Source organism: Fukomys damarensis, unplaced genomic scaffold, assembly GCF_012274545.1.
Source record: "Fukomys damarensis isolate Sample0158 unplaced genomic scaffold, DMR_v1.0_HiC HiC_scaffold_33, whole genome shotgun sequence".
Lineage (NCBI taxonomy): Eukaryota > Metazoa > Chordata > Mammalia > Rodentia > Bathyergidae > Fukomys > Fukomys damarensis.
In genome coordinates this window covers 2,251,335-2,276,750 of record NW_022900945.1, presented here as the reverse complement: position 1 = coordinate 2,276,750, position 25,416 = coordinate 2,251,335, and the positions used below count along the sequence as shown (strand labels likewise).

Here is a 25,416-nt window from a genome sequence, read left to right as displayed (position 1 = left end):
CATCTTATGCATGCACAAGGACTTGTATGTCCTTTCCTGATCACCCACTGACTTAGTTCTCTGCTGACAGCCCTTCATCTCACCTTGATAAATCAAAGCTCCCTGCTCTAAAAAACTTGGGCCTAAGGAAGAGAAAGATTTAATGCTGTTCTAAACCTCTTCTTAAATAAAAAACAAAAACCTGGCTCATACCTCCATATTTCTTTCCAGAAATGAAAACATTTATGAAGGTTTCCTTGGCCACTGAGACAAGAAAAATATGTTTATCGCTCTGTTTAATCCCCACGGACTCAATGGCCCTTCTGCCAGGGAAGCCCCCAACTTCCTGTCTACTTGGTGGATGATCCTCAGAGAAAGGAAAACGAGCCCTCCTGGCTGGATGCACCCGCTGCTTTTTGAAAGTGTACACTTCATCAGGGTTGTTATAAATAAATTGTGTTTTGATTTAGGATGCAGCAGCCTGCTGCCATTTCCGGGCTAATCTCAGCAGTCTTGGTTTTTGCTGGAGGTGGCAGTTGTGGGAAATAAAACCCAGCCCAGGGTACAACTTACCCGTCCCGAAGCTCTCCTCCCCACACAGGGACAGTTTGCCGGCATCCATCAAGTTCCCGAAAAACTTCCAGCCTGTCGGGGTCTCATACAAAGCAGTCTTTGTAGCGTTCGCCACCCTTCAAAGGCATGAAATCAAAGTCACATCACAGCGGGACCGAGACGGAAAGAACGGCTGGTATCGTAATCAAGGGTCCGATTTAGCAGAGCTCAGAGGTCTGCACGATTCTGAGATCGGTGGAAAAGCAAGAGAAAATCGGGCACAGTGGGCTATTCTGCGTGGGTTCAGAAGGAGGGGAGAAGCGGAAGGAGACAGCACGATTTCAGGCCGTGGTTCCAAGTTTCAGCAGCAGCAGCAGTAAAGTGAGCAGGGCTGTTTCGGGGGCTCTATGAGCCCCCTTGTGCGGCACAGCCTTTCTGTGAAGAACAAGAGAGCGGTGCTGTGGCACAGCCGCACGGTCACACGTACAGGGCGCAGGCAGGGCCACGTGGATGGTTCTCCCAGGCCACGTCCCTTGCATCTCCAGTGTGGGTCTCCAGCCACACGGCCGCTCACTCTGAGCTCAGGGCCCCTCTGTCCCGACCGACACAGCTTTCCCTCTCTCTAGTCCCAGGTTACCTCAGACTTCTGCGTGGGGCCAGGGCTAACGCTCAGCGGTAGTGTGTGCTTAGCACCAAAAACAAACAAGCAAATAATAAAAGTAAAAACTTGGACTTTAAAAACTCCCTTTTTCTTTGTACAGGGACAATTACCTGACAAGTCCCACCCTCAGCTCTAGTGAGATCTGCTTGCTTCCAAATCTAACACTGGAGGAAAATCAAACCGAGAATTTCTAAAACAGCACAGTAAACTTTCCGCTGGGCAGGGCAGTGCTCAGGTAAGAGTCTACCTGTGGGTGCTCAGCCCTTCCAAGAGTCGGAATTAGGCTGTTCCCAGGTGGCCCTGGGCCTGAGGCTGGCACAGAGCGGCTCTGACCTGGTGCCGGGGCCTCAGCCTCGCCTGCTGACCCCTCTAACCTAAATCAGGACTCCTGGTGGCCAGGAGGTGGGGAATGCACAAAGCAACACCCGCGTCACCATGCCCTGGACATCATCCGCCGCTTTCTTGTTAGCACCAGCTCTGCAGCGACACCCGGCACAGGACCAACAGCCAGGGCGGGGCCCGGGTCCCTGCCCATGGGAGTGACGGCCTCACTGCATCCCTTGGTCTTCCCCTGGGAGACCGGGGTACGCAGAGCGCTCCCCTGGGGTCAGCGTGAGCACCAGATGACTTAAAATGTGCAAAGCATTTAGGGTCCAGGATGGGGTAACACTCGGGAAGGGTCAGGAGTGAGACGGTCTGGACACCTGCTTTCTACTCCTCCACACGTGAACTTTCAATCTCTCTTCATTCAGCCAAAGCTTCCTGGGCACTTGACATGTCCTAATGATACTTTCCCTGGTCCTCATTCATTTATTACTTTTCATTCTTTCTGTTGTCTCGGATGTGAGCTCCTGTATATAACAGAGTCCTTCACAAACTGTCTCACACACACATACAAGCCCAGCTGAGGTCTCAGCTGCTTGTTCTCACCGGTTTCTACGCATAAAAATGGAGCGCAGTATGTTTTCTATTTTACCGAATTGAGCTTCCAATTAGGCTTGGGGCAGGGCCGCAGTGCTGATGGCACGAGAGGAAGGGGCAGACAAAGGCGCCAGCACTCACTCCTCCAACAGCTTCTGGCACTCGGGCATCTGTTAATTCATCTGCGCCCGCACATGTTAAGTTATGTGCACTCTTATGCACCAGGCAGCCTGGAGGGTGCCGAGCCGCAGTTCTCTCTGCAGAAGCTCAGGCCCAGCCGGGCACCCCACACAGCGCGGAGAGGCTGGGGAGGAAGGCGTGCGGGCGCATGGGTCCTCAGAAGGGCCCGGTCCCGAGCTTGCTCCCATCAGGAAACACCGGGCACGCTCGGGGCATGCGAAGGGCTCGGAGAGCCGGGCTTGGCCAGGACGCACCTGTCCAGGGCGCCACTCGTCGGCATGCTGCGCGCAAAGCCACGGACGCCGGTCTGCTGGAAGTAGGGAATGCTGAGGATGTTGGCGGCGATGACGGCCACGGAGTCCGAGGGGTTCACGAAGAAGCCATGCTTGCCCAGGATCATGTTGCGGTCCTGGGGGGATGCAGAGGAAGCCAGCAATCAGACCCCTGCCGCCAGAGGGCGCAGTGCTCAGCTCACTCGCCTCATCCACTCCCACTAGGCCCAGCTTTCCTTTCTCTGCATCTGCAAGGCCAGGGCCAAGGCCGCTCGAGCCAAGAGCTGGACCATTTCGATGAAGGCTCAGACCCTCTGCTGTCCCCCGAGCAGCCCGACCTTTCCCAGAGCAGAGGGGACCTGGGAGAGCGGAGTGGGGCTGTTCTGCCAGGCTTCCCTGGGGAACGCAGCAGACCTGGAGCAGGGCTCTCACATCCCCGTCCCCTCACGTGCTGCCTGCCGCCCTCTGCTGGGCAGGAGCCGGACACGGCCCGTACCCCCAGGAGGACAGACGGCAGTGTCTGCCATGGCCCCACAATTCCCCAAATCCTGATAGGGAATGGTGTTTTTCAAGGTGTAGTCACTTCTAGACTGGTAAAGAACAGCAACAGCAGAAATAGATTTTCCACTTTAGAGTAAACATGTATAGAACCTAACTCTGCTAGGGACCAAGGAGGCCACAAAACGGACCCAAACACACCTCTTCCCTGCCTTCCATGGTCACTAGGTAAATAAAACCAACATTTATAAAGATTTTAGCTGTGGAGAAAGCATGAAATGTTTCAGTAGTGTTCATATGGGTTATAAGATTATAACTTAACCATTTCAGCTGATATGAGTGAATAGGAGATAGATATGCATGTATTTTGTTTTTGAAACAGGTTCGTGCTATATAATCCAGGCTGGATTTGAACTCACAGTTACCCTCCTGCCTCAGCCTCCCCAGTGCTGGGGTTAGAGGCGTGCACCACTATGCCCTTTTCAGATTGGATAATCAGTCAGCTGTTGTTTGAGGACAGAAGGTTGTCCTGACTCAGGTGTCAGGACTCAGCCTGCAAAGCACCTCGTACATCAGACCTGGGACCAAAGCCCTGCACTTGTGAGGCTGAGCACCAGGGGCTGCAGTGACTCCACTTCCAGTAGAGAGGCCTCTGGTAGCTGTCCCAACTCCTGGCTGTCAAGCACTGGCTCCCAGGGCCCGCTAGCGCCCACTGGATAAGTCCATACCCACCCCGTCTCCATCAAAGGCAGCCCCGAAATCATGCTCCCCTGACTTCATGGTCTCCACCAGGTCGGCTGCGTAAGTGAGGTTGGGGTCGGGGTGGTGGCCGCCGAAGTCCTCCAGGGGGACGCAGTTCACCGCCGAGTTGGCCGGGGCGCCTAGCTCCTCACAGAGGATCTTCTTCACATAGGGCCCCACAACTGCACAAAGCACAGGGAACGCAAGAGTCAGGAAGGGAATGGGGCTCACGTGGCACCCGGGCTGGTGGACAGGGGGCCGGGTCGGAGGAACCCAGACAGGCAGGGTCGGGAAACACAGCCCAGCTCGCGCACAGAGCAGGAGAGGGAGGCGCATGAGGGCCTGGACGCAGGACAGAGGTTCAAATCCCTGACTCCCAGTCCGGGCTGCACCCTGCTGGGGAAGGGCCGAGCCTCCCTGTGCCTCAGTCTCCCATCGGTAGGCAAAGGTCATCACTGTGCAAACCCGACAGGGCCGACAGCGCGGCCTGGGAAGCTCTGAGGAGAACGTGGCGCGCCTGGCAAATGCTCACGTCAGACCCGGTCCAGGGTGCACACAAGAAGATGCTGGCCTGGGCTCCCCCAGCCAGAGGGTGGGAGCCGGGTTCCGAGCTCTCTCCCTCGTCCTCCTGCGCTGTCAGGCTAGACACGCAAGATCAGCCACGTCAGCAGACAACAGCGACACTGGCCGCGTGCTGACAGCGCCGTGTGCAGAGCCACCAAGCACACTGTGTCCACAGCTCCTGACACCTCAGGCGGTGACAGCGGCAAGGCAATTAGGACACAGACAGGGAAGCCTCCATGGGACCTGGAAGGCCCAAGAAGGAAGCAACTTCCCGGCGGCTTGTCCTGCCCGGGGCCCCTCACAGGCCCCGTCCCAAGTTGGATCCGGCTTCTTCTCGCCCCAGTATGATGTCTCCTCGAAGCCTTCACACTTCTACCACAGCAACCGCCCTGGGGGAAATCTTTGAAGGAAGCCTTTCCGATGGCCCTGATCAAACTCCACTTTCACACCCCCAGAGGACACTGGGAATCCAGCTGCCCCCACCTCCGTGCGGCCCCCCCAGTCCCCGACACCCTTGTCGGGTGTGTGGAGGGGCTCAATCCGGTCTGCTGGGGGCACCGAAGGCCGAATAAGGAAGGAGCCAGGTTCCGGGATGGGGACTCGCACACCCAGGGGAGCAGCGTCCCCCTCACTGAGGTGGCAGAGTGACAGGAGGCTGGCAGGCGTCACTGCAAGGGCTCGGAAAGTCTCCTCCCAGTCACACAGGCCAATGTGTGGACACAGGGTCCTAATGAAGTCACCATGAAACAGACACGCACGAGCTCACAGCTCTCGGCCCTGCAGGGAGGAAGGCCCTGTTCGGAGCAGGGTCACTCAAGACTGCCGTCCCTACTCCCTGTCACACAGGGACAGAGGACAGAGAGGGGCCAGGCACTCTGCTGTCCATGGACTTCACCCCCGCTGGCTCTCGCCCTCTTCTAGGGAAAGGAGTACGTGGGGTGGTGACGGGGGCGTGGCTCGGGAGCCGCTGGTGACGCCCTCGGAAATACCCAGGAGAATGCGTGGCTTCTGTGGGACAGGGAGGCTCACGACCCCGGGCTGGGACCCAGGCCCTGGCGTCTGCCGCACACACTGGCCTCCCACTACCTTGCCTGAGCGGGCTCCGCTGTGTGTGCCCCGATCCCACTGCGTCCCCAGTCACCGGCTGCCACACGACGGTTCACCATGGGAGCGGGGGAGCTGTGAAGGCAGCAGGACCCAGAGCAGGGAGCAGCTGCCGCCCCTGAGAAGCCATCCACACCTCCGTGCATGGCATCTATGCGGATCTTCAGGTGGTTCGGGCCAGAGAGCAGCTCCTTCAGGGCACTGAAGTCAAAGATGCCCCTCAGCATGGTGGCATAGTCTTCCACCGAGTCCACGATTTCCACTGCAAGGACAAGCAACACCACGCGGTGAGGACGCAGCTCGTGCAGGGGCACCGTGCTCTCTGCCGAGTCCACGGCCGTGAGCACGCATTGAAAGTACAATTTCACGGCCGGGGATTTAGCTCAAGGGTTCGGTGGCCTGCCTTGCAAGTGCAAGGACCCGAGTTCAATCCCCGGTACCAAAAAAACAAAAAACAAAAAAAAGAAAGTACAATTACAGGGCAGCACAAGGGGACAGGACCCCGAGTGATATCTTAACACCAACCTTTTCCCCACAGGCAAACGCTGTCAGTCCCACCCTACAGACGAGGAACCCAAAGGCGGGGAACCTGCCTGCCCCGCCAGGGCACGGGGTTTTCCTTAAGGCTATATACACTCTCCTTTCCGCCACACTGCCGGGCACAGTGACACAAGCCTGTTAACCCAGCACTTGGGAGGCTGAAGCAGGAAGATCACTGAGAATTCTGAGGACAAACTGGGCCACACACTGAGTTCAAAGACAGCCTGAACCTCACAGTGAGACCCTGTCTCAAAAAAAAGGTATAAAGCTGATTTTTTTAAAAGCTTTTTTAAAAAACATCAGACAGGGTCTCACTGTATTACCTACACTGGCCTTGAACTCATGAGTTCAAGGACTCTTCCCGCCTCAGCCTCTCATTACTGGAACTACAGATACAGACCATGTCCAGCTCAAAAAGAAAATGTCCTTATGAGCCACTTTTATATGTACTACTCACAGAATAAAACAAACATAACAATTTAGCATCATTATTGTTCTTGTTATTTACTGGATTTTCAGGGGTTTCGACACTTCTAAGACAGAAAAAGTTTATGGTTGTCTCCAGAAGTTTCCGGAACTCTGGGGAGTCTTCCGGCTGCACTGAGGTGCCACCTGGTCTGGGTCAGGACACTGCTGTCAGCTCTCCCCGAGCACAACATGAGGCTCCAGTCCAGGAGAACAGGGACCCACGGAGAAAGTCAAGACTCAGCCCCAGCGAACCCCTTGCCCTTATTCCACGCATGAGAAGAAACCCACAGACCCTCACTGCTTTGGTGCCAGTGCCCTGGCATCCAGCAGCAAACCATCAGCCATGGCTGCCTCACTTGGCAGAGGCTCAGGGCCGCTGGATAAAGGCCTGACGACTGACTGGATACCGGGCAGGGAAGAAGGGAGGCCGGCTGGAGCACCGCGCCTGCAACTCAGTCCTGCTTGCTCGCCTCCTCTCGCTGCCTGTGTGGCCGTGAGCCAGCCAAGCCCCCTCAGTGCTGTGTCTCTGCACAGAAACCGCAGCCACGGCCACCATGTGACCTCAGCGCTCCTGGAGTGGCCTGCGTGGCGCTCTGCAGGTCTGCGCGGTGAGGCCCTTGGCCCCGAGTGGAAAGGGAGCCCTGGAAATGAGGCACCATGACACCACGGCAGGGAGGGCGCAGGGACCCAGGCTGTGGGGCCCCATGCCCAGTTCTAGGCCTGCTGATGGATTAAGACTCACAGAGCCCACTGTAGCAAGGCCTCGAACAGGAAACAGGTACAGGGGAAGAGGAGGCACAGACATGCCTGTGAAGGGCTTGAACTTGTTCTCCAGGTCGAACTGCTGCCTCCCCAGCACACTCAGGTCCACGCTCAGGTCGGGGCAGATCACGTACTCTTCGATGGTCTTGCTGATCTGGAAGATCTTGTCCGTGATCGCCTCGGGAGCAGGACCTGGGGGTGAGCAGCAGACGGTGGTCACTGTTCGCTGCCATGGGAAAGTGGAGAGCCCGGGGCCCAGCAGCCCTGCAGCCTCAGGCAGCAAAGCCAGGATCTTCCTAGAGGAAGCAAAGGCACCCGCGTGGCTCCCGTGCCCAGGCAGGGGAAGCATTTCACAGCCACCAAACGGAAGCCACGGCCCCTTCCCACAGAGGACAAAGGCCAGGTACCGGCTGACCCAGCTGGAAGCAAGCAGGCACAACCTCACCTCCATTCGCGGTGTTGAACTTGATCCCAAAGTCACCATTGGGCCCGCCTGGGTTGTGGCTGGCCGTCAGGATGATCCCACCGATGGCACTGATTTTTCTGATGATGCAGGACACGGCCGGGGTGGAGAGGATCCCATTCTGCCCGATTACCAGGCGCCCGATCTAGGAGGAAGAATCAGAGCACTGTCACATCCTGGAAGCCACCCAGACCCCAAGCCGCAGCCCAGCACCAGCATGCGTGTTCTGTGGATGCTGCAGTGTGGCCTGAACTAGAATGGCGTCGGAATCGAGCCCATCCTTCTGACCATGGTGGGGCTGGCAGTGGAGGGGCGGTGCACGGTCTGGGTGCTGCAGGGGGCTGGCAGGAAAACAGCATCCTCCTAACAGGGCTTCTGCAGATCTGGTTCAGACTTTGGATACATTCGAAGACAGAGAAGACACTTTTTTTTTTTTTTCGCACCAGGGATCGAACTCCGGACCTTGCACTTGTGAGGCAGGTGGCAGAACCACTGAGCTAAATCCCTAGTCCTAAGACACAAGTTTTTATTCAACTCAGTCAGCCCTTCAATCCACAAGGAGAACGTTAGTTCAAGGGATTCTACCCAAAGAGAAGGCGTCTGTAAAGTCAAGTTCTTAAAAAGGGAGAAGGGCAAACTTTACGTCTATGTCAGGACTAATCTAAGGTGCATCCTGCAGCGTCTCTCTCCAGCCAGGCTTGCACTTCAGTCCTGCGTGTGGATTCTGTCCTCAGCTCAGTGATTCCCAGTTACTTCCGGGGCCCAAGACAGCCACACAGGGGAGATGACAGGGCACCCACACAGCAGCACCCCGGGGCGAGGCCACAGCTGGGACTTTTCCTGCAGCCCTAACTCACTTTCCTCTGCCTCTCACAGAGGGAGTCAGCCTGGCTCTCACTCTCCCTTTGCGGAAATGACAGTAATTTACATCTGATTCTCAACGTCACCGAAGCTGGACAAGCTTTATCCACTCCTCTGACGTATGTAGAAAGATGGGAAAGACTTGGGTGGCTGTGCTGCTACATATCTGCAATCCCAGCACTCAGAGGCTGAGGCAGGAGGATCACTGTGAGCTCAAGGCCAGCCTGGGCTATGTGAAGAGTTCAGCACCAGCCTGAACTACATAGCGAGACCTTGTATCAAAAAATTTTTAAAAATTAAAAGACTCCTAAGATGGGAACTGTGCGCCTTTCCCAGTCCCCTTCTGGGTGAAGAGTAGGCAGGAACATTTTTCAGACTTCCCCTTTATTCCACCCAAGATAAATATGGTTGGGGGGTTCTGATGACGAAAATGCCAATAGACAGCTGGCTTCCTGGGGACTCTCTCCGGGGCTCTCAGCTCCCGAAGCAGCTGGCTCACACCCTCCCCTGGGCTCTCAGTGTCTCTGAACAGCTCTGCTGCAGCTGCCTGATGGATTGTGTCCCGCCCCCGGGAGTGGGGACCAGCAGGGCTGCAGGCGGCTCCCCTGTGGGCTGACGGAGCCGTGGGCACTGCAGAAGTGATGCCCTGGGCTGTCCCTGATCTGCCTGCACCCGGCCACTTTCCCTTTTCACCTCCACTCCTCCCAAGCCCATCGCACGGCCGAGACACTGAGGCCGAGACACGTGACCCCAATGCCCACCCTCACTCCTTGCCTGCCCAACACTCGCCATGACACACACTGACAGTTGGATGGGCTGGGGAGATGACAAGGCCAGGGTCGGGCGTTGCCGGGGACAGCACTGAGGCCCCTGTAATCCCCACTGTGGACACGAGGCTGGGAGCGAGCTGGAGGGCGGCCAGGGCTGTAGCTTCTGCACGGATGTGGGGTTGAGCTGAGCTGCTGGATGCCAGGCCACACCCCAGGCCAGCACTGACTCCACCAGTCCTCCTGGCCAGGCCTGCAGGTGCAGAGTCACGGCTGGGACCATGGCGTAAGAGTGGGCAGGAACCAAGAGCAGGCAGGGTCCATACACCGCGCCTCTCAGCCCAGGAAGGGCAGGCTTGGCCGGATCACCATGCTCCCTGTAGCCCTTCATGAGCCCCCAGGGATGGTGCAGCAGCTCTACCCCATACCCTCTCCCCTCCAGCCTCCGCACCTCTCTCCCCCTGGACAATCCCTGCTCTGCCAGGCTGAGCCACCTACCTGCTCAGCACGCCGTGCTCCTCTCGGAGTATGGCTGTCTGCCTTCCTCTACTCATGCTCCCTGGGCCACCTGACTCGGAAACCCAGCTCCTAGGTCACCCCCCAAACACCAGAAGCAGCACCTGGCAGACTCATGTGCACCCCCATTCCGGGCAGTGTCCCTCACAACAATCCAAGGATGGAGACAACCCAGATGACCTTCACCAGGGCAACAACCAAAACAAATGCTGCGAGTGCACACAAGGGAATACTACTTGGCCTTTAAAAAGGAGGAAATTGGATTGGAGGGTGTTACAGAGTGGGAAAATGAAGAATGAGACATAAGTAGATGAAAAATAGGGACCCTGGTGTGCACTACCAACACTGAGCTACCTCCCCAGCCCTGGTTATTACGTTTGCCTCAAGACAGAGTCTCACTAAGTTATCCAGGCTGGCCTTGAACTTGGGATCCTCCGGGCAGCCCTGAACTCAGCTCGAGAAACTTCCAGGGCAGGTAATGATAGCTCATAACCACAAACGCGCCAGGAGGAAATAAAATGGCCTGCATTTAGTTCATTAGCCTTGCAAGTCCTCTGTTAATTGGACGTGGACAAAAGAAGATGCACTAACTTCTGCAAAATCAGCGGCAATAATCCTCCCCACTGCAGTCCCATCTACAACCAAGGCAGCGTTAAAATAACTAGAATTTAGGACACAGTAGAGAAAGGAGAAAGCAAACCTTTTAGAATCTCGCGGCTCCATCAGCCCACTGAGCATCTTATAGAATCTGCCTGGCCAGCACAGCCGCTTTCAGTGCGATGCTATTTTTACTAAGGAATGTCCTTGAAAAGACCTGAAAATACCACTTGGGCAGCCGTAGCGCTACCGAAGAATGGTTCCGATATTTAGTCAGTTATTGCCACCGGGATGCATTATTTAGCAAAGCTTCAGACAGTAGATGTGCGAAAGCCCGGGGGTGGCCTGAATTACACATTCCCACCACCTCTTCCCATCCTTCAGCCCCTCACAGAAATGAAATGAAGCCAAATCCATCACAGCCGAGGGGACAAGGCCCCGGATTCCTGCACAATCAGGTGTATGTGGAGAAATAATGTCCCTTTCGTTCCTTTCCAAAGATTAAAAGCATCTTAATACCATTCCCTGCGCAGCTCTCCTCAAAGGAGAAATTTACAGTATGTCACATTTTATCTTAAAAATGTGTGTGCTTCATAATAATTTCATATTTGAGAGCTTTATTAGCAACAGCCACCTGAGGAGCATTCAGATTCCGAAACTAGCCATCAAGGAAACCTCACCTTACAACCAACAGCAGCCACAAACACTCACTTTCTGTTCATGAGGTTGTTTTTCTTTTTAATTGGGTTTTCTGCAAACACACATGCTGGGCACAGCAATAGAACAGACTGAAAACCAACACCCAACACACGCATTTGCAAGGCTAGAATTCATGTTCTCAAAGCCAGAATCTCTTCCAGAATGAGACACCGAAACGCACAGGCGCTCGTGTTTCTGCTGAGCCTCCTCCAAGACACTGCAAGTCACTGCAATTTTTCACTTGCCTGGGTCCCTGGGGAATCTATGGAGAAAAACCAGCAATGTTCCAGGGCCCTCCTGGGGCAGCAGATGGGCTCTCTCTGCCACGGCCCTCCCGGTGCTCTTCAGGGTCTGGCCAGCCCAGCTCTGGAGCTGCAGACCGGACCCTTGGCTCTCGGTGAGTCCCTCTCTGCTCTCTGCTTTGCTGCACAATCCCCACACAGGGCTCCTCCTGTCCAGTTCCCTCCAAAGCAGGTGGTCCGGGAAGGCCCGCCTACCGCTGCTAAGAGGGTCCACCAAGAGCAGCAGACCCTGGCTTCTGTCTGCAAGTGAGTCCTGCAGGAGCACACAGCCTCCCCTGCATTCACCGCAGCCCCAGCACAGCCAGCGCCCCGGACGCCGCACGCAATGCAGAGACAAAGCTGCAGGCCAGGGTGGTTTTCAAAGAGCCACATGCACTTTTCGAGCAAGGGACAGAGCACAGCAAGCATGCACGGATCCCAGAGCACTGTGGCAAGTCTGGAGGTGCAGGAGGTCGCCGGGAGGGTTAGGGATGTCAGTGCACTGCATTCTCAGCAAGACACGGGGCAACAGGGACAGCACCAGCCACCGGGTACCAACCCCGTTGGCGGCCGCCATCTGCACTATGGTTTCTATGGCGGATTTGTTAAAATAGCGCCCATCACCGCCGACCACCAGGGACGCGCCCTGCCGATCCTTCAGGTCTACGGAGAAGAATATGCTCTGGACGAAGTTCTCCAGGTAGCACGGCTTTGCCTCGAAGTGACAGGTTTTCTTGCGCAGCCCACTGGCTCCCAGCTGCTGGTCGTGGTAGGGGGCAGTGGCAAAGGTCATCAGGGGGAGGGGGCCTTTGTCCCCCCTCCTGTGGGCCCTGGAAATCCACTCCTCAAAGTCACTCATCCTGCATTGCCACGGTCGGCTTGGTGAGGGGCCCCAAAAGCAGTCAAGGATCCCTGATTGTCCATGCAGCCCCAAGCTGCAACCACACAGATGCCTGGCAGGCAATGGCGCAGTGAGAAGCTCAGTTAATTCCCCGCACTGGGACGACGGTCACGTGGCCACACGCCCACCGCGCAGCCAGCAGCAGTCGCCAGGCTGCCTGGACGAGGCTGCTATGTCCACATAAGCACCAGGGCCCCGCAATGGCTTCCCGGCTCCCCGTTAGGGCAGAGCGGCCCCAGAGTGGCACACTGGGGCACAGACACCAGGCAGCTGCCAGGTGGCTATAGCCGCGATGCAGGTTCCGAACAAGACACTGGTGCAGCTCTGGCTGCCTGGACCTGGGGCCCTGGGTGTCCCCGACTGAGAAGGCCATCTGTCACCAACCCAGGCCTGCAGAGAGCTAAAGGTCAGTCTTAAAATGGAAGTGGGCAGCCAGTAACTTGTTTCCTCTGTCACTCATCTGGATCCCAAAGGCCTTTTACCTCCCACATGTGACCACAGAGCAGGGAAAGTATCACCCAGCAGAATTCATTTATTTACTACTTAACAAAACAGTACTCGGTTCCAGAAAAAGACACCTACAAACATCCCTGAAAACCAAGCATGGTGAAAACCAGGTGTGTGGTGCTGCCTGCTGCAACACCAGCTCTCTGGGTATCCGAGGCAGGACGATCACAAGTTTGAGCCCCATTGACTTGGCAAGACCCTGGCTCAAACTGAAAAATAAAAATTGGCTGTAGCTGTAGCTCAGGGCTAAGGCTCTGGATTCAAACCCCAGCACTGTAAAAAGCAAACAAAAAAGCCCATATAGCTAACATGATGTGACTCACTGTACACTAAAAGCTTTTATAATAAACTCACCTTGAATAGCCAATAGTTGGTCATTCTCTCAAGTTAGTGCTAAAGTGAGGACGAAATACATGAAATCCTTGAAAACTGTAAGCAGAAAAGGGGTAACACATATTTTCCTGAGTGCATGAGGTTGGACCAAGTTTTTAGCAAAATAATATGGACACAATATTAATTTTTAAATATTTTCTCAGTTTTAAATAGACTTGACTTTTACAAAGACATTTTTAGTGAGGCAGTTTGCCTTTTGCATGTGAAGAACCCAAAATGCTTGAAGATCTCTTAGCTGAATAAATTTAATACCAAGCACCTCTGGCCCCTGGGATTTTGCTCCTCCTCTAGTTCAGGGCGTGTCTGAACTCCTCCAGAGCTCGGCACAGCGGCCAGTTAAGGAGCAGCTCTGTGAAGCTCTGGGCATGTGATGCACACTTATAAGTGACCAGGGCTGGTCACGTGCAGGTGGGAGTCGGGGTTCCTGGGAAAAGTGACCCAGCTCGGCCCTGCCCCGCAGGACGTCTGAGCTCCCCACTGAGGCACCCAGCAGCACAGGTGGCATGGGGGACACCCCCCCCCACGAGTTCACCCTGTGCCCTGCAGTCTGCCCTGCCAGGAGGTGACAAACAGAAAACCCTGCCCAGGGACCAGGGGACCCTGGGGACAGGACTTCAGAGAAAGCTGTGCAGTGTCCGTGTGGGGCTGTAACTGCTGCTCTGCAGACAGGTATGGGGGAACAAGTCATTCTGAAGGCACAGCCACCCAGCAGAAGGCCAGCTAGCCGAAAACGAACACTCTTACAGCTTATCTGGGGGCTCCAGATTCATTTTTTTAAAGTAAAATTCCTTAGAAATGAATTTTAAAAGCAAGTTTACATTATTCCTGGCTGCCTGGCCACTGTTTTTCAACTTACTACAGATGCATTTTTATTTTTAATTCCCATACTTTAAGCTCCACGCCGAATTTCTCTGCCTTTGAAGTCGGCTTTTCATCAAAGCTGAGGTGGGCTTCACACAGGCGGTGAGACGCAGACTTGGTTAATAATTATTTAATATTATTCCAAAGATCACTTCAGGGAGTAACAAAGCAACCAACCACAAAATGGAAGATTTCCTCACAAGCCTGTGAAATCCCAGGGCGGATTCGGGGTCCCTGGGCACCAGGGTGTTCCCCCCAGCTTCTCTGCCCCCAGCACTCTCAGCCCCCACACCCTCTGCGGCCCGGGAGGCAGCCGAAGGGAGGAGGCCAGCAGGGCTGCAGCACCATAGAGAAGCCCCAGGCGCTGGGCCCATTGCGGCGGCTCCTTCACCCTGAGCCCGGCCTCGGTCGCTCCCTGTGGTCAGGGACTTCCACGCCAGGCACCACAGGCCTGTGTGTGGGCACGCGGTGGGCAGGCACCAGGAGACCAGAAGAGGGGCCCGCAGACCCCGCCCACAGCCGGCCCCTCTGCCCGTGGCTGCTGGCCTGCTGGGCCCCCGCTCACTTCTGCATCAGCCCCACCCCGTGTGAGCTCACGCAGGGCAAAGTACCCACGCCTGCAATCCCAGCATTCGGGAGGCTGAGGCAGGAGGATTTTCAAAAATCTGAGGCCAAGCTGGGCTGCATAGGGAGTTCAAGGACAGCCTGACTACAAAGCAAAGCCCTGTCTCAGCAAGTGTGGCAGAGATACCACCTGGATCAGGTGATTGAACCGAGCTGTGAGGAGGACAAGGCCTCACCTGAAGCGGATACCACAGCGTGAACATACGCGCAGTGCCACCCGGCAGTCAGCAGCCATGAGGAGCTGCCATGCTGCAGGGACCTAGTCCCAAACTGGCTCCAGCGAGGCTCTGGGGTCTGGCAGGGGGACCCGAGCAGTGGACATGGCTGGACGCCCCAAGCTTGGAGCACAGAGGAGAATGGAGGCTGTGAGCAGCACCTCTCTGCAGCTGGGGCCGGGCTGCCGGCCTCCTCCCCGCCTTCGCAACTTGGAGTCTTCCGTCACCCCGAGTGCCACCAGGTGTCCCGATGACAAAGCCCCAGACAAAGCGGCCCCTTTACTGACCCTTCTCCACACAGCGCCACCGCTCCTCCCTTCCGCCCAAGAGCCGTCCTGCCTCCACCGCCTCGGGCTGAGGCAGCGCAGGCCTGCCTGGGGTGGACGCCCACAGATCCATCCTGGGCCCTGGGACCAGCCAGGAAACCGGGGATCGGGGCACAGGAAGAGCTGCCTCACAAGCGCGGCCGTGGGACGGGTAGTGACAGCCAGGCGACAGGCACAGGTGGGTGTTGGGCCTGAGGGTCCAAAGATGGGCAAGAACCCTGAATTCAGGAACCAAGCAGCGAGCCGGTGAAATGAACCTTCTCACACGGCCAGGGCTCAGGCCCATCACAGGTGAGAGCTGGGGACAACTTGGGGACACGAGGGGGCTCAGGTGCAGACACCCACCAACAGGCAACTCCTCCAGCCAGCCTGTCACCCCAGTTCCATGGAAAGGTCGCCCCCACAGCTCACGGAGAGTAAGAAGGGCGGTTCTAAAGGGGACATTCGGAAACAGGACCGAGCCAAGTTCAGTGTCCAGTGCGTCCAGAGCACACAGATAATAAAGCCAGTCAAGCTCGCGGGCCTGCTGACTCCCTCATCTGAAATGCCTGGGGCGGACAGTGTTTCTGGACTCCAGACCGACGGGTCCTGGAACATCTGCACACACAGTGAGCCGTCCTGGGGAAGGACCCCAAGTCCAGACACAGTGCACCTCCCACCACAGTGGAAGTAATCTCCTGAGATGTTCTTAGTGTCTGTGTTTTGACTTTGACCTGTGACACAAGGTCGGGTGTGGAATTACCCATGTGTGGGTGATGTTGGTGCTCACTCTGGAGTATTCTGGATCTTTGGATCAGGAGTGCCCGGCCTGTGTTGATATTTCTGGAGCAAGCTGAGGGGAAATCTAGGTGTATTTGGTATTTTAAGCACGTTTAAGAAATTTGAGATGTTCGCTTACCTAACAAGTGCATCGTTGCAGTTATAATGCAGCTGAGTAATTTATTTAGAATCAAGATTTAAACTCAAGGGGGTAAAAAGATTTTAGCAAAACTAAGTGAAAGCCAAAGATTCAGGGACCTGCGGGAGGCGCTGAGCTAGGTCACTCGAGGCAGGCCGCAATACGGGGCGCCTGTGTCAGGCTGGGGGGCACCACCAGCCACTGCAGGGTGACCTCGGGCGGTCACCAACCTCTACGCTTCCGCTTCCTCACATATGAAGAGGCCGCAGCAGCTCCCATGCCCTGTGCAGCAGTCGGATTGGCTCCTGGGGACCAAATGCCGCGTCCCTCCTGTGAGAGGGCATCGTAGAACCCAGGCACACACTGTCACACAGGTGAGATCCTCTCAGTTACTGATGTCACTGACACAGCGTAAGGACTGCAAGAACAGTGTTGTCCGAGCTGGTTCAGGGAGGAACCACGAGGAAAACTGCAAATGTTCAGTACAGAGGTGATTTCCTGAAGTGCTTTCAGCCTGAGGTTGGTTGAATCTGCCCACGCAGCTCTTGTGGAGAAGGTGGGCATGGTGGTGCATGCCAGTAATGCCAGCACACAGCAGGCTGAGGCAGGAGCATCTCGCCTTCAAGGCCCGAGTTCGAGGCCAGCATAGGCTGCACGGAGACCCTGCCTCAAAACAAATAAGCCGGAAGCCGCAGATAGAGAGCTACAGGTAGGGCAGCCACAGGGCGCCCACACAGCACCTGCTGCCAGCATCATCAGCTGTGCAAGAACAACCCTTTCAGTTTTGCTTGTTGGACAGAGAATTAGAAAACAAACATTGGGTTTATAAATCTGAAACATCAGAGGGTGCCAGGCCCTTGTGACACCGTCCCGCCTAGCCCTGGTTGTCCTGCTGCCCACTCGCTGCCACCCCCGCCTCAGTGTCCCAAGTGGGCAACAGAGGGACACAAGCCACACCCCCAGGGACTTTCTGTGTGGAAGGGAGATGGTGAGTCCAGAAACCATGAACAATGTCCTCCGGAAGCCGTGGGCGAGTCTCCATGCCACCCCAGCTGGGGACGGCAGAGTCAGCAACGACGGCCTGCTATGTGACCAATAAAACTGGCAATATTTGTGGCTCGCAAAAATCTTTCTGTGACTCACCTTTTATTCCCACTTTGGGGAGTTCTGGAGAAAACGGTCATTTAAAGGCCTTAGGACTCTTCTCAGGTGAGAGCAGAAGAGTCTCCCAGGGCAGAGCACAGAGATGCCAAGCACCAGGCTTCTCATACAAAGAAATGACCGGTGCTCATGGAGCAGGAAATCTGGCCACTACATACATGCATCTGATGTCACCCTGTACCCATGGATACGGAAAACTACGTGAACTGATTGTTTAATCAAAGAGGAAAGGTCTAGCTAAAGACGGGCTTCACTTCCAATCATTCCTGGTGGCTTGGGGCCCTCTCGTGGCAGGAAGCGGAGTGGCAGACAGGGTTCCCCGCCTGACATCCACTGCCTCCAGAACAGGAGTAACCTCACCCAGGTTGCAAAGGGAACTGTGTGCTTTCCTGGCAGGCACTGGCTGGACCTCCACCACGTCCTTAGAACGTGGCAGGGATCCTGGGCTTTCAAGAAGAGAGAGGAACAGTCCTTCTCCGTCGTCTCTTCCAGTCCGCTGCCAGTCCTTGGTCGTCCAGCTGGAGAGGAAGCCAGAGGTGGCCACACCAAGGGACACCTTCGCCACGGCCTCCATGGCCTGAGCTGTTTTTACACAGGGACAGCGACTCCCCTGGTAGATCTGGGGGGCGTTCTCACAAGGACTCTGAGCATTAGCTCACGATCTGCACAGCAACTCAAGGCCATCACCGTCCCTTCAGCGCCAGCCTCAGGAAGGAAGTGGCTGGGGACACAGAGGCTCTGCCAGGCCCTGCGTCACGCAGCTGGTAAATCCTAGACCTGGGTTTCCAGCTCAGGCACTGGGTCTGGTTCCAGAGCACCAACCCCAGCCACTGTGCTGAGCTCCCCTCCATGTGAAAAGTAACCCAGCAATGCTTAATCTGCAAACACCTTGATCTCATTTCCTGTGATTTCAGTTACCTACGGTCCTGTGGCCCAGACACACTAAGTAGAAAACTACAGAAAAAATAACCCATCGTTTTTTTGTTTTGCTGTTGGTTTGTCTGTTTTTTAAGGAAAAGCAGCCAAGGGTGGGAAGTCCCAGCAGGAAGCCCCCAAGTTGGCCTGGGACAGCAGCGAATGCAAAGCTCAGGGACAGGAAGACGTGTGGCCCCTGACCCACAGCTGCGGTCTCTAAGGAGAGGGAGGTCTGAGGGCAGGACACACAGGAAGGAGAGGCACAAGCGGAAGTCGGTCGTGTGCCACCATCGAGGGCCTGGCGGGTGGGACCCTCCGTCCCTGGAGCCCCAGAAGCAGCGTGGCCGGAGGGAGGAGAGAGCACAGGGGAGACGCGACGGTGGTTCTGTCACAGCCCGGGACACAGCAGCACGGGACCTCGCACACAGAAATACAGACAAGTCCCAGCTCTGCAGCTGCACAGGCGATGCTGAGCCCCAACCCTGCCCACGCAGCTCTTCTGTCCCCACAGCGACCGGTCCTGTCCAGGGAGCAGCAGGTGGGCACAAAGGCAGGACGACCAGGGCAAGGGATGAGCCATCTGTTTGTCCCCCAGTGCCAGGGTCTCGGGGCACAGGGATGCTGTCTCCCCTCCCGAGCCCAGCCTCAGCCACGCACGGTGATTTCCTGAGCACAGGTCCGCAGACCTCACGCAGCGGGGCAGGGGGTCCTATGGGCTCCACGTGCAGCCGCAGCAAGGGAGGGCAGGAGCGCACTGGGCTGGAAGCTCAGTGTCTTAGCAGAGCCTGCAAAACCAGGCAGAGGCCGGGGGTGGGCGTGGACTGAGAAAAGGGGGCCTAGCCCAGCCCCGTCACTACCCCAAGTGAGGTCTGAGGAAACAACAGAGCTCAGTCCGCCCAAGTACAGGTCCTGCTATGACGGGACCTCAGGTCCTAGGGGGACAGCCCCGCCGGCTGCAACAGGGAGCCGGGCCGGGCTGCTGGACAAGCACTGCGGCCCACACCCAGCCCTTATGATGCTCACAGAAGCCTTCCAGAGCCTCTCTCCCCTTGTGCTGTGCAGGAGACAACTCTCCGGCTGGGTAGAAGGCCGGGAAGGACCAACGCCAGAGAGGACGCAGGGGAGGGGACGCGTGTGTGCTGTTGGTGGGAGTGTGAATCAGCACAGCCATTAAGGAAAACAGTGCAGGCTCCTAAAACCCTGGCAACTGATCCACCCTACCACCCAGCAATCCCACTAGCAGGAATAGATTTCAAAGGAAACAAAAAGATACCTGGATTCTTGTGATTACTACTCATGATAGCCAAGATCTAGACTCAACTGAGGGGTCCAAACTCATGAGGTAGCGTTGGCTCCAGCTGACGGGCTCCGGGGAAACGAGTCGATCACGAGTCGATCCGGGGAAACGGCTGATCATCTAGCAGGCTGAGCCGCTGGAGAGACCCCACTTTAATGGAACTGTTGAGAGGTGTGGGGGCACGAGGGGCCGCGCCGTAGAGGATGGATCACGGCGGTGACCCTGGGGACTGTGTCTGCTTCCTGGTCCCTTCCTGGCTCTCTCAAGTTCTCCCACTTCCTGGTGAGCAGCGCCCCACCACACCCTTCTGCCTTGATGCTTCTGCCTCCCCAGGGGCCCAGAAACAACACAGCCTGCTGGCCATGGACAGAAGCCTCTGAAGCTGTGAGCGAGACGAACCTTCCCTCGTTTCAGCTCCTATTCTCAGGTGTTCGGTCACCAACAATCTCCTCTCAGAGGCCGAGGTGGCCTCTCCACCCACCAGGGTTACCTTCTCCCAGAACGCATTCCTGCAACCTCGCTCAGTGTAAGAGTCTGACTAAGTTAAATGCATTGAGATGAGGTGGTCCCTGAATCCAAGGGTGAGTGTTCTTGTAGAAACAGAAGAAGGTGGTGAAGGCCACAAGGAGACACTGGGGTTGCACAGACAAGAGCCAAGGCCCACCTGGAGCCGCCACAGCCAGAAAGCAGAAGGACGGTCGCAGCCCATGAACATGGGAGTGCAGCAACATGGCTGCGGACTTCGGTCTCCAGAAGCTGAGGCAGGAAATGTGGGCTGGAGGTGTCTCTGCAGAAGCCACAGGAAAGTAATGCAGTGGCACTTGCTCCCTGCTCCGGTGACCGGGCCACACCTGCCGCCTTCATAGCCTCCCGAGGCCAGGGCTTCACCCTGCTCATCTCCAGACTCCCCTTCGCACAGAGCACTGTAGATGCGTCCACGAGTCCCCGCAGGCTCCCATCGACGCTGGTGTACATTTCTCGTGGCTTCCCCTGCAGCTGTCCACTGGCCGGGCAGGGACCCATGTTGGGGTCCGTCTTGAAGTCCATGCCAGACCACCCGCGTCAGGCTGTGTCACCCTCCAATCCGGGGCCCTGGGGCTGCACTTTCCAGTAACTGTGATCCTCTGCCTAGTTGGGAAAATCCAGGACAATGTGTGATGGTGACAGACACAAAGTCCCTGCCCTGGGCAACCTCCCGGTCCCCTGCCTCTGCCCTCAAAGCCTCAGTGGATGGAATATTACAAAACTGCTCGTGGACTGGATCGTCCTCATGTGACTCGTCCAGGAAGATACCATTACTGTTTTACTCCAGATCTACAGGCGGTGCGGAGCTGGCGTGCGTGCGAGGGTCGTCTCACGGACGGGGACCCCACTGTCGTGCACCTGTATGGCCAGCTTTCACGCCAGGTGCTGCTCTTCCTCCATCCCCAAGTGACGCACACTTAGCCCCTGCTTCATCTCACCCTCCTTATACTGCACTTCACCGTGCTGCGCAGAAAGCATTTTCAAAGGCTCCTCGGTGGCCCTGTACCCAGCTTTATACTAAATCAAAGGCCACTCTCTGGCCACCCTGTGGTCACACCTGCTCCTCACCCTCTCTGCAGTCGTGGCCCTTGGAGAGCCGGTGGGGGCACAGACTGGAGCTGTGGGTTTCCAGTCTCGGTGGCTTTGAGCCAACAGGACCCCTCCCGGGCCAGGCCTGCTGTCCAGTACATGGTCAGCGAGTGGCTAAACAAGCCCGACCCACGGCGCTCAGCGTATAACACCTAACCAGAGCATGTGTTGCTGGCCACCAGCATGGAAGGCACCAGTGTCCCCGGCCAGGGCCACAGCCCACAGGAGGACAGCAAAAGGCAGGGCGTCCGTCCCTTGGCACAAGCCATCCGAGATCCTGCCCACCCGGCCAGTGCCTGCGGGTGACAGACGAAGACTCGTTCAAGCAGTCACACTGGTGTGCTCGCCTCCATCAGCACCATCTTCTCCGAAACAACCACCTCGGGGAGCGGCCGGTTTCCCCGAACAACGCTGGCGGTGCACGGACTCCTCGGGACGGGACGCATCCGCCTGAGTGTGGCTCTTCCCTCCAGGCTTCAGCCATGCCAAATTCCACCCTTTGGGAACAGAGCTGAGCTCGGGAGAGAGGCAGGCACTGGCTGGAGCCATCTCATGAATGAAGAGCCGATCAGATCTTGTTCCAGCATTTTAGCTGAAATGAGGCATGACTACGAAGTGCTGTGGCTGGTTTCCCTGGGTGACCCATAAAACGACAGGCAGAGAGACGCTTCTGGGGGGGCAGAGAGGAGGGGGAGGAGGAGGAGTCCCGAAACGCCCTGAGTGAGGGGCGCATCCAAGGGTCATCTGCCCTTGCAGCGATTTGGGGGTCTGGGACTAACCTGATATGCACACAAATGTGTTGGTGGAGAAAGCAATCTGGGAGTTACATGGGGAACGAAGGCGCTGCTCTGGAGAAATCCCTCCCCTGCTCCTGTGGACAGCCCAGTCTGCTGGACAGGGAGGCCGATGACCAGACACTCAATTCCTGCACACCACTGCCAGCCACCCTGTCCCCGCCGCCCCCCACACACACCCATGCGCACACCTGTGCCAGGCTGGCCTGGGCTCCCACTTCCTCCTTCTGTCCCCGAGCACTAACTTTCCTAAGGCCTCTGGAGATGCCTGTTTCTCTCAGGTCTCCCTTCAAGGGGAGGCACCATGACCATGAGGACATCTTCCACTCTGCCCTCAAAGCACAGCGACACACACAGAGGTACAGCACTGCTGTCCTCTGGTCAGGAAGGTCCCTGCCCCACGATCACGTGATTAAGATTCAGTCCCCAGGGTGGTGACTGGGGGGGCCCCGAGAGCTGGGGAGTGGGAAGCCCCCTCGCTCATCAGTGCTGGGGCCTTAGGGGGACTGGGCCCAACCCCTTTTCTCTTTGCTCCCTGTCAGGGTTTAGATGGAGAATGTTCCCTTGAGGCCCGTGTTCAGAGTGGCTTCTGGAAGATGACTGACGAGTCCACCAGCCATTCAGAGCTGCAAGTGTGGTTAGGAGATGGGGCCCTGCTGGATGAGTCGGTCGCTGGGGTCCTGACCTGGAAGGCTGCTTCCCCTGCCCCGCCTCCTGTCCCCCACTTCCTGGCCGCCATGGGGAGAGCAGCTGACCTCCGCCAGGCCCCTCCACCATGCCATCCCTGACCGGAGCCACAGACCACGGACTGAAACCATGAGCCCAAGTAAACCTCTCCTCCTTTAAGTTGCGGGTGCCAGGTACTATCTCTCCATGAGGGGAAAGTGACCAGAACATCTCCTCACTTGTGACACAAGTGTCCCCACCATGATATGCCATCCTGCCACAGGCCCAAGAACAGTGGATCCACATGATCACGGAGTGGAACCCCAAGCACTGTAAGCCAAACCCACCATCTTCCATGCTATGACATCTCAGAACTTTGTTACAGTGATGAGAAGCAGACAAATATAGACACACATCTCACCACTCTTGACAGAAGCTCTGCCTGCTGCCCATGCTCCTGGGCTTGTAAAGGTAACTTTCTCAACCAAACTGGGCACACGGTCCACAGGAAACCCACCCACGTGAGTTAACAGAGACCTAAGCAGGCTCATGTTTGCTTAAAGCATGAGTCAGGGAGGCTGGGTGCTGACTGCTAATGCGTCAGGCTTCTGGGAGGGCCGTGGAATGCACGGGTCCCTCTCCACAAGGCAGCCACACGCCAGCCCTGGACTGTCCACACAAAAAAGTTTCACTATTATGAACTCTGTTAAGTGCCATGTCTTGGAACTGTTACAGCAGCCAAATCTACATGTGAGCTAACAGGAAGGGGCAGAACTGTAAACCGAAGCTAAACTAGGTGGCATCACACTAGTGTTTACAACACGGCAAAACTGTCACTTCTGATAGCTCGGAAGGAGGTGGGTAGCCAGCCCACCAAACCCAGAGCTCCAGGCCAGTTTGGAGCATGCATACAGGCTGGGGAGCCCGGGCTGCCGCTGAGTGAGGTCTTCCTTGACCCTGGCCTGCAGTGTCACCCCAGGAATCACTGGCACTGAGCAGGGCTGACAGCCATTTGTGCCCCAAGCGAAAGCAGCCACACAGAAGCAGCCAGCGCAGTGAAGGTGGAGCCTCGAATCTGCTCCCAGCCCTTCCACCCCATGGTAAGCAGAGCCCAGCAAAGGGCGCTGCCCTCCCTCCACTCCCGCCTATCTCCTCCCCTTGTCCAAAGGGGCCGGGCTGAGCATCGAGATCAGTCACTGTCAAGTTCTAAGGCTTGGGGTGACAGCCCTGGCTGTGGTTCCCGGCCTGTGGAGCTGGTCGTGCCCGGCCTGTGGCCCACTGAGTCTGAAAGGAAACTGCAGTGAAAGAAAGCCCAGACCCAGCCTGCAAGCCGCTCTCCCACCTGCCCTTCATGGGCAGGAAGCAGACTGCAATAGCTGTGCAGCCCCATGTCCAGTAAAAGACCCCGAGGGCAGAGCCAGGGCTCCACTTGGACCTGGCGTGAGCAGGCAGGAGCTATTAGTTTCTCCTCTGTGATGCCCTCCTGCCTACCCTGCCATGGACTATTTCTCCTGTGATGCTCTTCTGCTTACCCTGCCATGGACTGTTTCTCCTGTGATGCTCTTCTGCCTATCCTGCCATGGACTGTTTCTCCTCTGTGATGTCCTCCTACCTACCCTGCCATGGACTGTTTCTCCTGTGATGCCCTCCTGCCTGCCCTGCCATGGACTGTTTCTCCTCTGTGATGCCCTCCTGCCTACCCTACCATGGACTGTTTCTCCTGTGATGCTCTTCTGCCTACCCTGCCATGGACTGTTTCTCCTGTGATGCTCTTCTGCCTACCCTGCCATGGACTGTTTCTCCTCTGTGATGTCCTCCTGCCTACCCTGCCATGGACTGTTTCTCCTGTAATGTCCTCCTGCCTACCCTGCCATGGACTGTTTCTCCTGTGATGCTCCTCTGCCTACCCTGCCATGGACTGTTTCTCCTGTGATGCTCCTCTGTCTACCCTGCCATGGAGCCAGCCAGTTATGGACTGAAACCTCCAAACTGTGAGCCAAATAACCCTTTACCTTTAACTTTGGGTATTGGGTACTGTGTCTCAGCAACAGGAAAAAATAACTAAAACAGTGGATGAGGACACAGCACTGTATTTTTATGAGCCCTGCACCTCCATGGGATGGTTCCTGGTGGCAGCATTCACTGTATTTCTGAACACAACACATAAAGACACTCAGAAAAGAGGATTCCAGAAATGCTGCAGAAAGTGGCAAGAACAATGGGATAAGTGTGTTCGAAGTGACGAGGGTAATCTGAGGGGGATTCACGGCAATGTGAATTTTACTGAAAAAATTTTAAATTTCAACATCCGTGTATATTTGGATAGCCCCAGTGTTTCTCTGGTTACACAGTGAGGAGGAGGAGCAGGAGGGGAAGTGGGGAGGGAGAGGCCGATCGTTTGCCTTTAAACAGATTGGAGGGTGCTGGGCTCCAAGGAGCCACAGGCTAATGAGGTGGGACTCCAGCACCTGGAGGCTGAACAGCCAGAAGGAGGTTGGTACCTCGTGAGAGGGAAGAACAGTGGGCATGGTCTCCCACTGGCCAAACAGGAGAGTGATGGGCAGGGAGTGTGGATTTTCCTTCCCTCTCTTAAAGCAGCAGAGCTACCCGTTTTTAGCTGGCTACGTGTCTTCCAATAGAAACTGCATTTTCCAACCCTATTTGCAGGTAAGTGTGGCCTGTATGACAGGTCTCGTGGTGAATCACCAGTAGGGTTAGGGGAGCAATTTCCAGACAGCAAAGGCCAAAAACACTGTTCCCGTGGTGACTGTGACGTGTGTCCTCTGTGGCCATGTGCAGGCTTGGTGACACCCATCAG

General features: G+C 56.3%; 1 protein-coding gene across 2 annotated transcripts in view; it reads right to left on the bottom strand.

Moving 5' to 3' along the window:
• Pgm1 (phosphoglucomutase 1) overlaps window positions 1-13,244 on the bottom strand; it is a 30,712-nt gene extending 17,468 nt beyond the window's left edge. Inside the window, exons 1-7 of one of the 2 annotated variants that reach the window (XM_010605067.2) lie at window positions 13,189-13,244; window positions 7,688-7,850; window positions 7,288-7,434; window positions 5,609-5,734; window positions 3,796-3,986; window positions 2,548-2,702; window positions 553-668 (exon numbers count right to left, since the gene is read on the bottom strand). In XM_010605067.2, the coding sequence (XP_010603369.1) occupies window positions 553-668; window positions 2,548-2,702; window positions 3,796-3,986; window positions 5,609-5,734; window positions 7,288-7,434; window positions 7,688-7,850; window positions 13,189-13,212 (922 nt within the window). In that variant the 5' untranslated portion in view covers window positions 13,213-13,244. Of the gene's footprint in view, window positions 1-552; window positions 669-2,547; window positions 2,703-3,795; window positions 3,987-5,608; window positions 5,735-7,287; window positions 7,435-7,687; window positions 7,851-11,985; window positions 12,301-13,188 lie in introns of those variants that run through there. The other variant, XM_033758108.1, reaches the window with a different exon arrangement.
• Window positions 13,245-25,416: the final 12,172 nt, after the last annotated feature.